At 46.0% G+C, this 13741-nt stretch overlaps 1 protein-coding gene across 4 annotated transcripts in view; it reads right to left on the bottom strand.

Annotated features, from left to right (window-relative positions):
- Positions 1–1550: 1550 nt before the first annotated feature.
- Positions 1551–13741, bottom strand: part of CCDC62 (coiled-coil domain containing 62) — a 33860-nt gene continuing 21669 nt past the window's right edge. For all 4 annotated transcript variants that reach the window (XM_066371053.1, XM_066371054.1, XM_066371055.1 and 1 more), the window contains 4 exons: positions 12214–12358; positions 9437–9562; positions 3659–3748; positions 1551–2341 (listed from right to left, as the gene is read on the bottom strand). In XM_066371053.1, the coding sequence (XP_066227150.1) occupies positions 3701–3748; positions 9437–9562; positions 12214–12358 (319 nt within the window). In that variant the 3' untranslated portion in view covers positions 1551–2341; positions 3659–3700. The remainder of the gene's footprint in view (positions 2342–3658; positions 3749–9436; positions 9563–12213; positions 12359–13741) is intronic.

The raw sequence follows: 13741 nt of genomic DNA, 5'->3' as shown, positions 1-13741 counted from the left end.
CCTGGCCGGGCAGCCCAGTTGGTTAGAGCAGTGGTCGGCAAACCCATTAGTCAACAGAGCCAAAAATCAACAATACAACAATTGAAATTTCTTTTGAGAGCCAAATTTTTAAACTTAAACTATATAGGTAGGTACATTGTTATTAACGTAATTAGGACTGACACCCCTGCGCGTACCTGCACGCCCGCACGTGGTATTTTGTGGAAGAGCCACACTCAAGGGGGCCAAAGAGCCGCATGTGGCTCACAGTGGTTTGCTGACCACTGGGTTAGAGCATCGTCCTGATACGCCAAGGGTGCAGGTTCAATCCTAGGTCAGGGCATATACGAGAATCAACCAATAAATTCATAAATAAGTAGAACAACAAATCAATGTCTCTCTCTCCCTTCCTCTCTCTACAATCAATAAAAAAATTGAAAGATTTTAAAAAATGTATAGTACAATTGAGTTGCCTCCTCTTAAGATAAAGGATATAAATTATACAAAATATAAATGCTAAGATATAGTTTTATTCTGGAACTATTTCAAACACTGAGGCTGCTTCTCTTTAACAGAAATGACTCACGTATTTAAATAACTTCAGTCACAAAAAGAAAAAAAAAGTGTATCTTTGCTTTCTCTCTCCTAAGCTGTAAAGGTTCCCAGGAGTCTTGCAAACAGGGGAACAGTGGGCAAAGGCAGCTTGTCCCAGGCAACACCCCTAAACCTGTCTCCAAGGGCCCTCCCCTCCCTTTTGCCTCTGTAACTGTTTCCTGAGTCCATGCAGCCCAACTGGCTCACTTCTCCTGCCTCTGTGATTTCTTTCTAAAGGGCGAAGGCAAGCTTGCCTGGGCTCACTCCTGTGGCTCTGATCTTGCCTCTTCTCTCTTAAGCCCTTCCTTTGTTTCACTGTTCCTCGCTTTAATTCACGGACTCTCAAAATCAAAAAAATAATCATTTTAGCCACAAACTAATTTTTTGACTTTGCAGATCCTTTAGTTCCTGAAATGTTCCTCTTTTGCCCTAATCAGTGTGGTTCTCTTTTCACTAGGCAAGTTGACGTGTGGCATGAAGAGACATTGTATCATATCATAAGGAGCAGAAATTTTAGTATTACAAGTCCCAGATGGGAAGTCAGCCTCCACAGGGGCAATTTAGGTTTGAACTGGGAGGGACTAGTTCAGAAACCAACCATACCTTTCTCAGGCTTGCTGGGGACCAAGCAGCCTCGCTGCAGGGAGAAACAGAGTTTGTGTAGAACACAGCCAAACCTCTCCCCATTCCTCTTTTCAGCACCCTAATTAAAAAGGCTAAATGGGGTGGCTCCTCACGCTCATGAAAATCATCTCGGAGGCACACTGAAACCTCTTCACAAAGGGGCATTTATGTGGCACAATAGAACTTTGACATCTGAACTGCTTAAAAAAAATCCGTTCCCATTCCTGAGGAAACTCACTTGCCAGGTTTGCTCTCGATTAAGCGACTAGCCTTCCTCATTTTACTTCTGTAGGATATAAAGAAACCAAACAAAATTATTAGTAAAAATATTTTTTTATTGACTGAAGCCGATCCATTCTCTTAGCAGGACAGAGAGGCATATAGTGTATTCTTTAAAAAAAATTAAATTACAAGTGATAACGGAAGTGTTTTTAGACTTTCGTAACTATTTCTATAAATGCATATAAAACTTGATCTTTCTGGCAAGCTGCTGTCTGGATAAGTACATGGGACGACTACAGACCCAGACAAGATGGGGGCTCTGCTCAGCTCGGGGACAGAGGAACTCAGTTGTCAGGAACAGAGGAGATAATTTCCATCTAAAAATATTTTATATCACTTTAGTTCTGTTTACACAGCAAAGTCCAGAGCTAACACCACAAGAGAAGAGAATACTATTTCTCATATAGTTGGAGCTGACTCTGATAAGCTACTGGTTATAATTTCAATGAATGCACAGGTTTAATGAATGCACGGGTTTAAAAAATAATCAGATAGTGAAAACAGCATTTTATATACGGGATTCTCTATTTGATGTTCCAAGTTTTAAAGAGCTTCCCTAGTATTTAATCTTAGTCTGCCTCTTTACAGGGAGGTCTTCTCTCTCAGCATAATTCCAAGCTGGTGTCTATACAGCAGAGAATAAGGTCTAATCATTTACATATGAAAACATATTTGATGTATGCAAATGTCTAACTGGAAAACAAAATACTGGTGTTGAAAAACTGGCTCTCAGTTTCTGCTCCCCTCCAGTACAAAATGTTGCTTTATGAAGGATGACAATTCTCTCTTTGTTTTCCAGGTTAGATGTCAGGTATTGATTGATGTCTGCTTCGTGCCTTCCACATAGATCAGAAATCGGCTTCTGCAGGAAGGAAGCATGAGGTTCATAAAATCAATGACGCAGGACTGCGTGTGATGGGCTCCCAGTCTCTCTAAACAATGAATTGTATCCTGATTTTCATCAGCATATGGTCGTGCAAAATGCCATAAATATGGAAACGAAACAGGAGGGAGAGAGGAAGGGAGGGAGGGAGGGAGGGAAGACCGACCACTTAAGCTTTCTGCTTTCACTGAGATTTTTATAAATGCTGTTATGCTTACACTGAAAACAACCAAAAGGATGGCTACCTTTTTTTTTTTTGTTAATTTTAGAGAGGAGGGGGGAGAGAGAGAGAAAGAGAGAGAGAGAAGGGGGAGGAGCAGGAAGCATCAACTCCCATATGTGCCTTAACCAGGCAAGCCAGGGTTTTGAACCGGCAACCTCAGTGTTTCCAGGTTAACGCTTTATCCACTGCACCACCATAGGTCAGGCATGGCTACCTTTTTTAACTTAAGAGAACTAGATTCTAAAACAACCTGTGCATGGGAAATGAAGGTCTGAGAACCGGAAACACAAGTCAAGGAAGGGCCTACCGGGTCAATAAACCTTTCTCTGTAACTGGACACCCCATAAGATGTTTTTCCAGACATTCCAAGGAAATGTCGGGAGGAAACGTCAATTCAATTCCGATTCGGAAAGCTCTGTGTGTAGTCACTTCCTCTGATCTAAAATTCTACCTATTAGGAACAAGAACTTTTTTTTTTTTTTTTTGTATTTCTCTGAAGCTGGAAACGGGGAGAGACAGACAGACTCCCGCATGCGCCCGACCTGGATCCACCCGGCATGCCCACCAGGGGGCGACGCTCCGCCCACCAGGGGGCGATGCTCTGCCCCTCTGGGGCGTCACTCTGTCGCGACCAGAGCCACTCTAGCGCCTGGGGCAGAGGCCAAGGAGCCATCCCCAGTGCCCGGGCCATCTTTGCATCAATGGAGCCTTGGCTGCGGGAGGGGAAGAGAGAAACAGAGAGGAAGGAGAGGTGGAGGGGTGGAGAAGCAGATGGGCGCTTCTCCAGTGTGCCCTGGCCGGAAATCAAACCCGGGACTTCTGCACGCCAGGCCGACGCTCTACCACTGAGCCAACCGGCCAGGGCTAAGAACTTTTTTGATCTCCCATTTCTCTTACAAGTAACTGACATTTTACCCTGATTAAATGTACAAGGTATGTATAAATAGGTCAAACAAAAGAGAAAGACTTGCCAGTCAAACAAATGTGGGGCCCTGACTTCACCTTATCGCATTCCCAAGTTACTTATTAAGTATCCACTGAAATAGAAGAGGAGATAAGCAAAGGTGACTTACCCACGAATATTGAATGTTGAAGTAAACTTTTGTTTTCTTCAATTACTGAGAGGTGTTCTTTTGAGCGGACTCTTCTGAGACATCTAAGTTCTACAAAACAACTCCCAAATTAGTAACCAGGATAGAAAAAAACTAGAAAATACTTAAGACAATATACAAATATGGCAGAAATGCCTTTAAAAGACCTCAGGGAATTAATAACATGCAGTGATGGTATTTCATACAATCACTGTCCATATATCGGAGACCACAGACTTTCTGTTCACGTGTGGCACCCTGAGTGCCTCGTTGGGGGGGGGGAGCAGGGACGCCGTTTGCTGTACCACATGTGCGGTGGTGGAACTCTGGCTAATGCCCAAATACACCTGTCTCTTTGTCGGCCTTAATACAGACTCCGTGGCAAGCCCTTAATGACCATAATGGTGCTCAGTAAGAATCGATAACCCTAAGTGCTTTAATCCATTAAGTGAGGGCTTGGTCAGTATTGTTAGGTGTTTGGGGAGGTTTTTTTGTTTTTTGTTTTTTACCGAGACAGAGCAAGAGTCAGAGAGAGGGATAGACAGGGACAGACAGACAGACAGGAACGAAGAGAGATGAGAAGCATCAATCACCAGTTTTTCGTTGTGGCACTTTAGTTGTTCATTGATTGCTTTCTCATATGTGCCTTGAACAAGATGGGGCTACAGCAGACCGAGTAACCCCTTGCTCAAGCCAGTGACCTTGGGTCCAAGCTGGTGAGCTTTGCTCAAACCAGATGAGCCCATGCTCAAGCTGGCAACCTCGGGGTCTTGAACCTGGGTCCTCCGCATCCCAGTCTGACATTCTATCTACTGCGCCACCGCCTGGTCAGGCTGGGGAGATATTTTTTTAAAAGAGAGGAAAAAAAAGAAGGAAAGAGAAAGAAGACATCCGGAAAGTCACAGCAGACACTGAACTTCAGCTTGTAGGGCAAGCCACCTTCTCAGCCACTGCCCCCTCCCTGCACGGCCCCATTTGAGCCCTGCTGAGCCCCACGGGTGGGGGGGTAGCCTCTGTGCTTCCAGACTCTGTGCTGTCCTCACGATGCCTTCTCTCCTCCAATGGCCTTCCCATGTATCTCAGTCTCACATACTGTATTTTATTCACTTAAAAACATGACTCCAGGCCCTGGCTGGTTGGCTCAGCAGTAGAGCGTCGGCCCAGCATGTGGAAGTCCCGGGTTCGATTCCTGCCAGGGCACACAGGAGAAGCGCCCATCTGCTTCTCCATCCTTCCCCCCCTCCTTTCTTCTTTTTTTTTAAAATTTTTTTTTATTCATTTTAGAGAGGAGAGAGAGGGAGAGAGAGAGACAGAGAGAGGAGAGAGAGACAGGGGGGAGGAGCTGGAAGCATCAACTCCCATATGTGCCTTGACCAGGCAAGCCCAGGGTTTCGAACCGGCGACCTCAGCATTTCCAGGTCGACGCTTTATCCACTGCGCCACCACAGGTCAGGCCCCCCCCTCCTTTCTTTCTGTCTCTCTTCTCCTCCCGCAGCCAAGGCTCCATGGGAGCAAAGTTGGCCTGGACACTGAGGACAGCTCCATGGCCTCCACCTCAGATACTAGAATGGCTCCGGTTGCAACTGAGTGGCGCCCCAGATAGGCAGAGCATCGCCTCCTGGTGGGCATACCTGGTGGATCCTGGTCGGGCACATGTTGGAGTCTGTCTCTCTGCCTCCCCGCTTCTAACTTCAGAAAAATACAAAAAGAAAAACAAAAAAAAGACAAAACAAAAACAAAACCATGACTCTAAAAGGGAGCTGCAGGCTTCACCAGCCTGCCACAGAAACAGTGAGGAGCCCCGTCAGATGATGCCAACAATCTCCAACTAGTAATGGGGATACCCAGTCCTGTGCACCTGTCAAAACTCCAAGCCCTCTTGGCGGCTTAGCACCTCCCCGTTCCCAGCCCTCAAGCCAGCCACAAGCCCGCTGCGGGCAGAGGCGAGGGGGTCAGCTGTGCTGTCTTCTACTCCTTTTTCAACAGTTAATACAATGACCTGGTTTGAAAATAAAAATCATATATATATTCTTATTCCCACCCCCTTTCAGGCACATGGAGAGTTCAGTATGAACCTTTCCGTATCTTGCTGCTTTTTTTCACTCTCGAGGTCTCCCTTGCTGTCCCCTCACTGGGCAGTGCTACAGCATGGGCGTGCGAAGCACCAGCCCCCAGGGCTGGTTCCGGACTTTTCTGCTGCTCTAGAGCAAGGCTGCCATGACATGTTCATGCGACACATGCAGCCGTGCATGCAGCAGGGGTTCCCCGACAGGTCAGTTCTCCTGCAATTTTTAGGAAGATGCCGGGTTCCCTGCCGTAAAGACTGACCCTCTCTGTGCTCCCCCAGCCACGGATAGAGAGCCCATTTCAGAGGAAGGCTGGGAGGTGGGACCTTTGTCTTTAGTTGCAGACAGGCTGCTCAGAACTTCCCCGTTTTTTTATTGCAAAAGAGACCAGAGAGGAGTCTGTCACGTCGACTACCAAGTGGATCTCAGCTCACTGTTTCCCCAACAGACCCCCAATCACTTAGTAATCCACTGGAAAATAGATCACCTCTGGAGCCAGTATTTCTCCCAGCTAAATGATTATCTGATCCTAGCTGTGGGATGTGAAAGCAAGAGGTTTGAATCACTGTTCCTCACCTGTCAAATGAAAGGCTGAGATTAGAGATCTCTTCTGGGTCTTTCTAGCTCGGAAATTCTCTTAGGCCAAGTTTTCGCCCACCTCCAACAACTTCAGGGACTTTTCAGTCTCGACCTGGGGTCACTGTTTTGCCTTTTCCCTTCACTTTTCCTATCAGTTCCATTCAGGGAACTGATACTTACTGAGCATGCTCTGTAGTGGGCACTGTGGGTACCATGCCTAGGGATGGCATGCTGCGTCAGAGGGGCTCCGTAAGGGGCTCCGGGATGAGCAGGGAGACATGAAATCAGCTATCATGTGCTGTGACACATGCTCTGAACACGCATCCACACACGTGGCCAGTCATGCTATAAGGACAAAAGTGAGGGAGCTACAGATTCTATCTTCCACGGAATGTCACATCGGACCCTAAAGGAGAGGCTGAGAGAGGAGCCTGAGGCCAGGAAGACGAGTGGGAGGCTGTCGGGCAGATTACACTGAAACAGCAGTTCTGCGGGTAACACGTTTTGAAAATGTGCATTTGTTCTGACAGGTCGGATGTATTAGGGAGCAGTGAGCACACAGTGAGAAGTGTGATTTGTCCATGAGCAACATGAGGTGAACTGCATGCACCCAGCCGGACTGAGCCCTGCCATGTAGACACCCCCCCCCTCCCCCAGCACTCCACCTCCACCTGACACCGCTCCTCTCCCCTGCCTGCCCTCGTTCACAAGCTGTGACCTCTCCAACACGCAAACATCAGGTCTTTCTAGAGATGGAGAGCCACACTCACCGCACTGTTCATGTATTTCGTCACCACATAACGCATAGAAGGCTGTCCTGCCATTTTGATTACATTCCTATCCTTTTTAAAAAATGTATCACTGACAAAGTTTCTGAGTTAAGATATTTAGGAAAATCTACATAAATGGAGATGTACTCTGTTCACAGATGTCAAGTCTTCCCAAAGTGATGTACAGAGTCAGTGAAACCACATTAGAGGGCATTTGTTAAAAATTTGACAGGTTGATTCTAAAATCACTGTGGACTTTCACAGGACCTAGAAGAGGCCCAACAATTTTGCAAAAGAACAAAGAAGAGGATGTATATTCCATGTTATCAAGACTTTCCAGAGTTATGTAATCGATACAATGTGGTACTGGTGTAAGGACAACCAGGTCAATGCAGGTCATCACAGAGACCAGAAAGGTAAATAATACCTCAATAAAGTTGATCTAAAAAGAAAAAGATTTCAATGTTCTTGCAAACCTTGTTTATATTTTATTTTTTGGCCAGAGATATAAGTAAGTTTAATTCAATGGCTTTCAAATATCTTTAGTTATGCACATAGCAGGCTCAAGTAATGCACCTGCAATCTTAAAGTTACAGCAGCAGTTCCAAGCTCTTATTGTGCAGATTAGGAAACTAGGACCCCAGGTATCCTGATTTCAAGTTCAATGTTCTCTTCACTATTTATGTTCAGGCTATAAAATTGACAAAACAACTTATGTCATTGCTATCAAAACATCACTGTACTCAGAAAAAGCAGTTAAAACTAATGTATAAAACACTCCCTGAGGAAGGACAGATTAAGAAAATTGTTACTTGGCAATCACTAATGAAATAAATAATCTAATAATACTAATACTAAATAATACTAATCAAGGAGACGCTAAGATCACAAAGTGACCTTTGGGGAACCTTATAATATAAAACCTCGAGCTGACCAACTTCCTGATCGAGCTTGACAAGTAAGGGAGGGAGGACAGCCAGACGCGGAGATCCACCCGATCCCGACATGACGAGGCAGGAAGCAGAAAGCACCACCAATGCAGGTGTTGTGCCAGGACAAACAAAAGCCCAAACTGATCTTAAGTCTAATCAGGGAGACTGAGCTACACGCCAGTTCACAGAAATTATGGGGTGGGGAGGAGAGGAGTGTGTTTAATAACAGTGTGGACAGAGTTAGCAAGACCCAGAACATGTATGCCTGACATGCGGTGGCACAGTGGATAAAGCGTCAACCAGGAATGCTAAGGTCACTGGTTCAAGACCCTGGGCTTGCCTGGTCAAGGCTCATATGGGAGTTGATGCTTATTGCTCCTCTCTCTCTCTCTCCCCTCTTTAAAATGAATAAAAATAAAACCTAAAAAAAAGATCCAGAATGTGGGAAATTCTAAAGAACAAATGAACCAATGTTTCTTTCACAAATAAATAGCTTTAGAGGGGGAAAAAACAGAGGAGAAGGAAGAAGAAAGAGGAGGAGGCCCTGGCCGGTTGGCTCAGCGGTAGAGCGTCGGCCTGGCGTGCGGGGGACCCGGGTTCGATTCCTGGCCAGGGCACATAGGAGAAGCGCCCATTCGCTTCCCCACCCCACCCCCTTCCTTCCTCTCTGTCTCTCTCTTCCCCTCCCGCAGCCGAGGCTCCATTGGAGCAAAGATGGCCCGGGCGCTGGGGATGGCTCCTTGGCCTCTGCCCCAGGCGCTAGAGTGGCTCTGGTCGCAGCAGAGCGACGCCCCGGAGGGGCAGAGCATGGCCCCTGGTGGGCGTGCCGGGTGGATCCTGGTCGGGCGCATGCGGGAGTCTGTCTGACTGTCTCTCCCCATTTCCAGCTTCAGAAAAATACAAAAAAAAAAAAAAAAAAAAAGAAAGAGGAGGAAAAAGAGAGAAAAGGGAGGGAGAGGAAATGGCTAGTGGGTTTAAAGAGACCTTAAGGGGCAAATCCAAATGTAAAGTGTGGAGCCTGGTTGGAGACTGATCAGAACAAAGAGTAAAAAAAAAGACATTTTAGAGATAAATGGGAAACACTTAACACGGTCTAGTCATTAGATAATATTTAAGAATAATTATTAATTATGGGTGTGATGATGCTATGCTTGTTCTTGAAAAGTCCTTATCTGTTTGAAGTATTTACGATAAAATATGATGTTTAGGATTTGCTTTAAAATGACTCAGAGGAACACATGTGTGGATGGGGGAAACAAAGCCCAAAGGGCAGAGAGTTGGTGGTGGTTGTACTCCTACTTTTCTATGCAAGTGAATGCTTCTCTCTGTCTCTCTCCTTCCTCTCTCTGTCTCTCTAAAATCAATTTAAAAAACCAATTAAAAATTTAAAAAGCCCACAAAGCAAACACATACCTTTTTGGCAGTGCTGTTGAGACTCTCAGAGCCGACTGGGAGCAGAGTACTCAACTCCAGGTCGGTGACCATCTGACGGGACTCCGCCAGCAAACGCTGCAGCTTACTCGTGGGAGAAAAGTCGTCCTGGGAAGGAAACGCAATTTAAGCATCCATGAAATCACTGAGCACTTGTAAAGGTTGATATTTACAAATATGATGTAACAATCACAAATGTTGACTATCTGTTACTATTTTTTTGGCTTTAGGTTATTACATATCAAAATAGAACATTAAATACGTACTATAATAACCAAATTACACTTGGCTAAATAATTTGATTTAAACAGACCTCACCACAACTAATTAAGCAACATGCTTGTGGATAAAAGAATCCAAAGCATTGTTTAGCTCTCCTAAAGCAACTTGCCAAAGCCATAATTAAAATGTCAGAATACTTGCAAAATGCAACTTTCACACTAAAGGTTTGTAACCTTTGAAAAATACGTGAAAATGTGCCTTAGTTTACGTTCTTGTTTAATTTTCAACCCAGGGACTTAGCATGCCAACTGCTCTCAAAAGCACCAAGACTAACTTTTTCATTAAGAAAAGTTCATTTCAGCCCTAGCCAAGTAGCTCAGTTGGTTGGAATGTCATCTAGATATGTCAAGGTTGCAGGTTTGATCCCTGGTCAGGGCACATACAAGAATCAACCAATAAATGCAAAATGGGTGGAACAATGAATCAATGTTTCTCTCTCTCTCTCTCTCTCTCTCTCTCAAATCAATAAATAAAAAATTAAACAAGAACAGAAAAGTTGGCCCCGGCCAGTTGGCTCAGTGGATAGAGCGTCAGCCTGGCATGTGGACATCCCAGGTTTGATCCCTGATCAGGGCACACATGAGAAGTGACCATTTGCTTCTCTCTCCCTCCCTCTCCCATTCTCTTTCTCTTCCCTTCTTGCATCGAATGGCTTGATTTTTTCAAGCATCAGCCCTCGGCACTGAGGATAGCTCGGCTGGTCTGAGCATCAGCCTCAGGCACTGAGGATAGCTCAGTTGATTCGAACATCAGACCAAGACAAAAGTTGCTGAGTGGATCCCAGTCAGGGCAGAGGAGGGATTCAGTCTCACTATCTCCCCTTCTCTCACTTAAAAAACATATATATATATTTTTTCTTTTTTCCTTTTTGACAGAAACAGAGAAAGAGTCAGAGAGAGGGACAGACAGGAAGGGAGAAAGATGAGAAGCATCAATTCTTCATTGCAGCACCTCAGTTGTTCATTGATTGCTTTTTCAGATGTGCCTTGACTGGGGGGGGGGGGGGGGCTACAGCAGAGCCAGTGACTCCTTGCTTAAGCCAGCAACCTTGGGCTCAAGGCCCAGGGTCTTGAAGCCAGCAACCTCTGGGCTCAAGCCAGCGACCACGGAGTCATGTCTATGATCTTAAGCTCAAGCCAAGCCAGTTTGTGCCTGTGCTCAAGCCGCGACCTTGGGGCTTCAAACCTGGGTCCTCCACATCCTAGTCTGACACTCTATCCACTGTGCCATCACGTGGCCAGGTGACCAAAAAAAAAAAAAAAAAGTTGTTTATTTTTTATTTATTCATTTTAGAGAGGAGAGAGAGAGAGAGAGAAAGGGGGGAGGCGCAGAGAGCATCAATTCTCATATATGCCTTGACCAGACAAGTGCAGGGTTTTGAACCGGTGATCTCAGTATTCTCAGGTTGATGCTTTATCCACTGCGCCACCACAAGTCAGGCCAAAAAAAGTTATTAATTAAAAATTGAAGCCCTGGCCGGTTGGCTCAGCGGTAGAGCGTCGGCCTAGCGTGCGGAGGACCCGGGTTCGATTCCCGGCCAGGGCACATAGGAGAAGCGCCCATTTGCTTCTCCACCCCTCCGCCGCGCTTTCCTCTCTGTCTCTCTCTTCCCCTCCCGCAGCCGAGGCTCCATTGGAGCAAAGATGGCCCGGGTGCTGGGGATGGCTCTGTGGCCTCTGCCCCAGGCGCTAGAGTGGCTCTGGTCGCAACATGGCGACGCCCAGGAGGGGCAGAGCATTGCCCCCTGGTGGGCAGAGCGTCGCCCCCTGGTGGGCGTGCCGGGTGGATCCCGGTCGGGCGCATGCGGGAGTCTGTCTGACTGTCTCTCCCTGTTTCCAGCTTCAGAAAAATGAAAAAAAAAAAAAAAAAAAAAAAATTGATATACCAATCACCTGGGGAGCCTGAGGGACATCTTGCTTAAAGCTAATCTACAGAGGTTTTTGGGTTTTTTTTGTATTTTTCTGAAGCTGGAAACGGGGAGAGACAGTCAGACAGACTCCCGCATGCGCCCGACCGGGATCCACCTGGCACGCCCACCAGGGGCTACGCTCTGCCCACCAGGGGGCGATGCTCTGCCCCTCCGGGGCGTTGCTCTGTTGCGACCAGAGCCACTCTAGCGCCTGGGGCAGAGGCCAAGGAGCCATCCCCAGCACCCGGGCCATCTTTGCTCCAAAGGAGCCTCGGCTGCGGGAGGGGAAGAGAGAGACAGAGGGGTGGAGAAGCAGATGGGTGCTTCTCCTGTGTGCCCTGGCCAGGAATCGAACCCGGGACTTCTGCACGCCAGGCCGACGCTCTACCACTGAGCCAACTGGCCAGGGCCCATCTACAGAGCATTTATAACATAAAGTCCTATAACTTAAATAAAACCTAAGCAAGGCCAAAATTAAGCATGTTAACACCAGTGCTACAGAAGAATTAAAAGCATGTGGGGAGAGTTGTGCAGGAATTAGCTGGGTATTTCTAAGTGAAATACAGACCTTCTCACTGGGCAACGCAGAGTCTTTGTTCCCAGACAAAATTTCAGTTGAGTTCTTATCAAAAGAGGACTCTGTCTCTACCAACTTCTCATCCTCTCTCAGGGCAGAGCCCAAACAGTGGGAATGTTGGATGGCAATTAGCTCACTGTGGATAATAAAACCAAACAAAAACAGACATCTTAAAACAATATCAAACATGTATCACCAATACTCTTATAGTTAAAAGTATCTCAACAGGACAAAAAAAAAAAAGGCTGTTTCTCTTTTTAAATGAAGAAGCTCAAGTTTGAGTAGAACATTATAGATTTGAATAGGATGCTTGAGTAATATACTGTAAATTAATGCATACCCCAGGGGTCCCCTCAGGCCATTTATCCGGCCCCCACCGCACTTCCGGAAGGGGCACCTCTTTCATTGGTGGTCAGTGAGAGGAGCACATTGACCATCTCATTAGCCAAAAGCAGGCCCATAGTTCCCATTGAAATACTGGTCAGTTTGTTGATTTAAATTTACTTGTTCTTTATTTTAAATATTGTATTTGTTTCCGTTTTGTTTTTTTACTTTAAAATAAGATATGTGCAGTGTGCATAGGGATTTGTTCATAGTTTTTTTTATAGTTCGGCCCTCCAATGGTCTGAGGGACAGTGAACTGGCCCCCTGTGTAAAAAGTTTGGGGACCTCTGGCATACCCTTTGCAATAAGAATTAAAACAAAATTCTTAAACCATTAACTACAAAATAGAGAATTTCCCTCCTTAGCCTGTATCCTCCAAAATGAAAGGCACACAGTATAATTTGTAAAAATTTTAGTTGTTCTTTTAAAATATTTTTTATTTACTGATTTTAGAGAGAAGGGGGAGGAGCAGGAAGCATCAACTTCCATATGTGCCTTGACCTGGGCAAGCCTGCGGTTTTGAACCAGCGACGTCAGTGTTCCAGGTCGATACTTTTACCCAGTGCACCACCACAGGATTTGAGACTTAATTCTGCTGACAGTATTTAAAAGTCCTTTTGTGAAAGCAGAACGCTTCGCTTTTAATTAGACCTATCCGACAGGGTCCCCAAATCGGTGAGCCAGTGCCCGCATCGAGGCTCGGTATGCGCGACCAGAGCCTGGGCTCCAGGCAGGTCAGTGCCAGGGGCTGCTCTGGAGCCGACCGGAGGCCACGGGCCCTTGCTCCCACGGGACTATGACTAAGTGCGAGCAGGCTGCCAGGCTGCTCCCCACACAGGTGACGCTCTATCTGTCAAACGGGGTGGTGGTACAGATGTGAGCACCTTAGATAATAAAGTAGACATGCAAGTTCTCATAATCTGAGGAAAAACAGGAAAACAGGATTCTCTTCCCTGCTTGATCACATATTTGCCATGCAATGCCCTGGCATGTGCCTCCGCCAGCAGAATGAGTCACTTTGATGATTTCAAGCCAGGGAGGTCAAAACGGTCTTGAAAGAAACCTTGAATTTTAAAAATTTGGATTTCTTTTGTACATTAAATTTGACATATGTCTGCTATGCTCTTAAAACTAC

This window comes from Saccopteryx leptura, chromosome 2, assembly GCF_036850995.1.
Source record: "Saccopteryx leptura isolate mSacLep1 chromosome 2, mSacLep1_pri_phased_curated, whole genome shotgun sequence".
Classification (NCBI taxonomy): Eukaryota; Metazoa; Chordata; class Mammalia; order Chiroptera; family Emballonuridae; genus Saccopteryx; species Saccopteryx leptura.
This window is presented reverse-complemented; position numbering and strand designations above follow the sequence as displayed.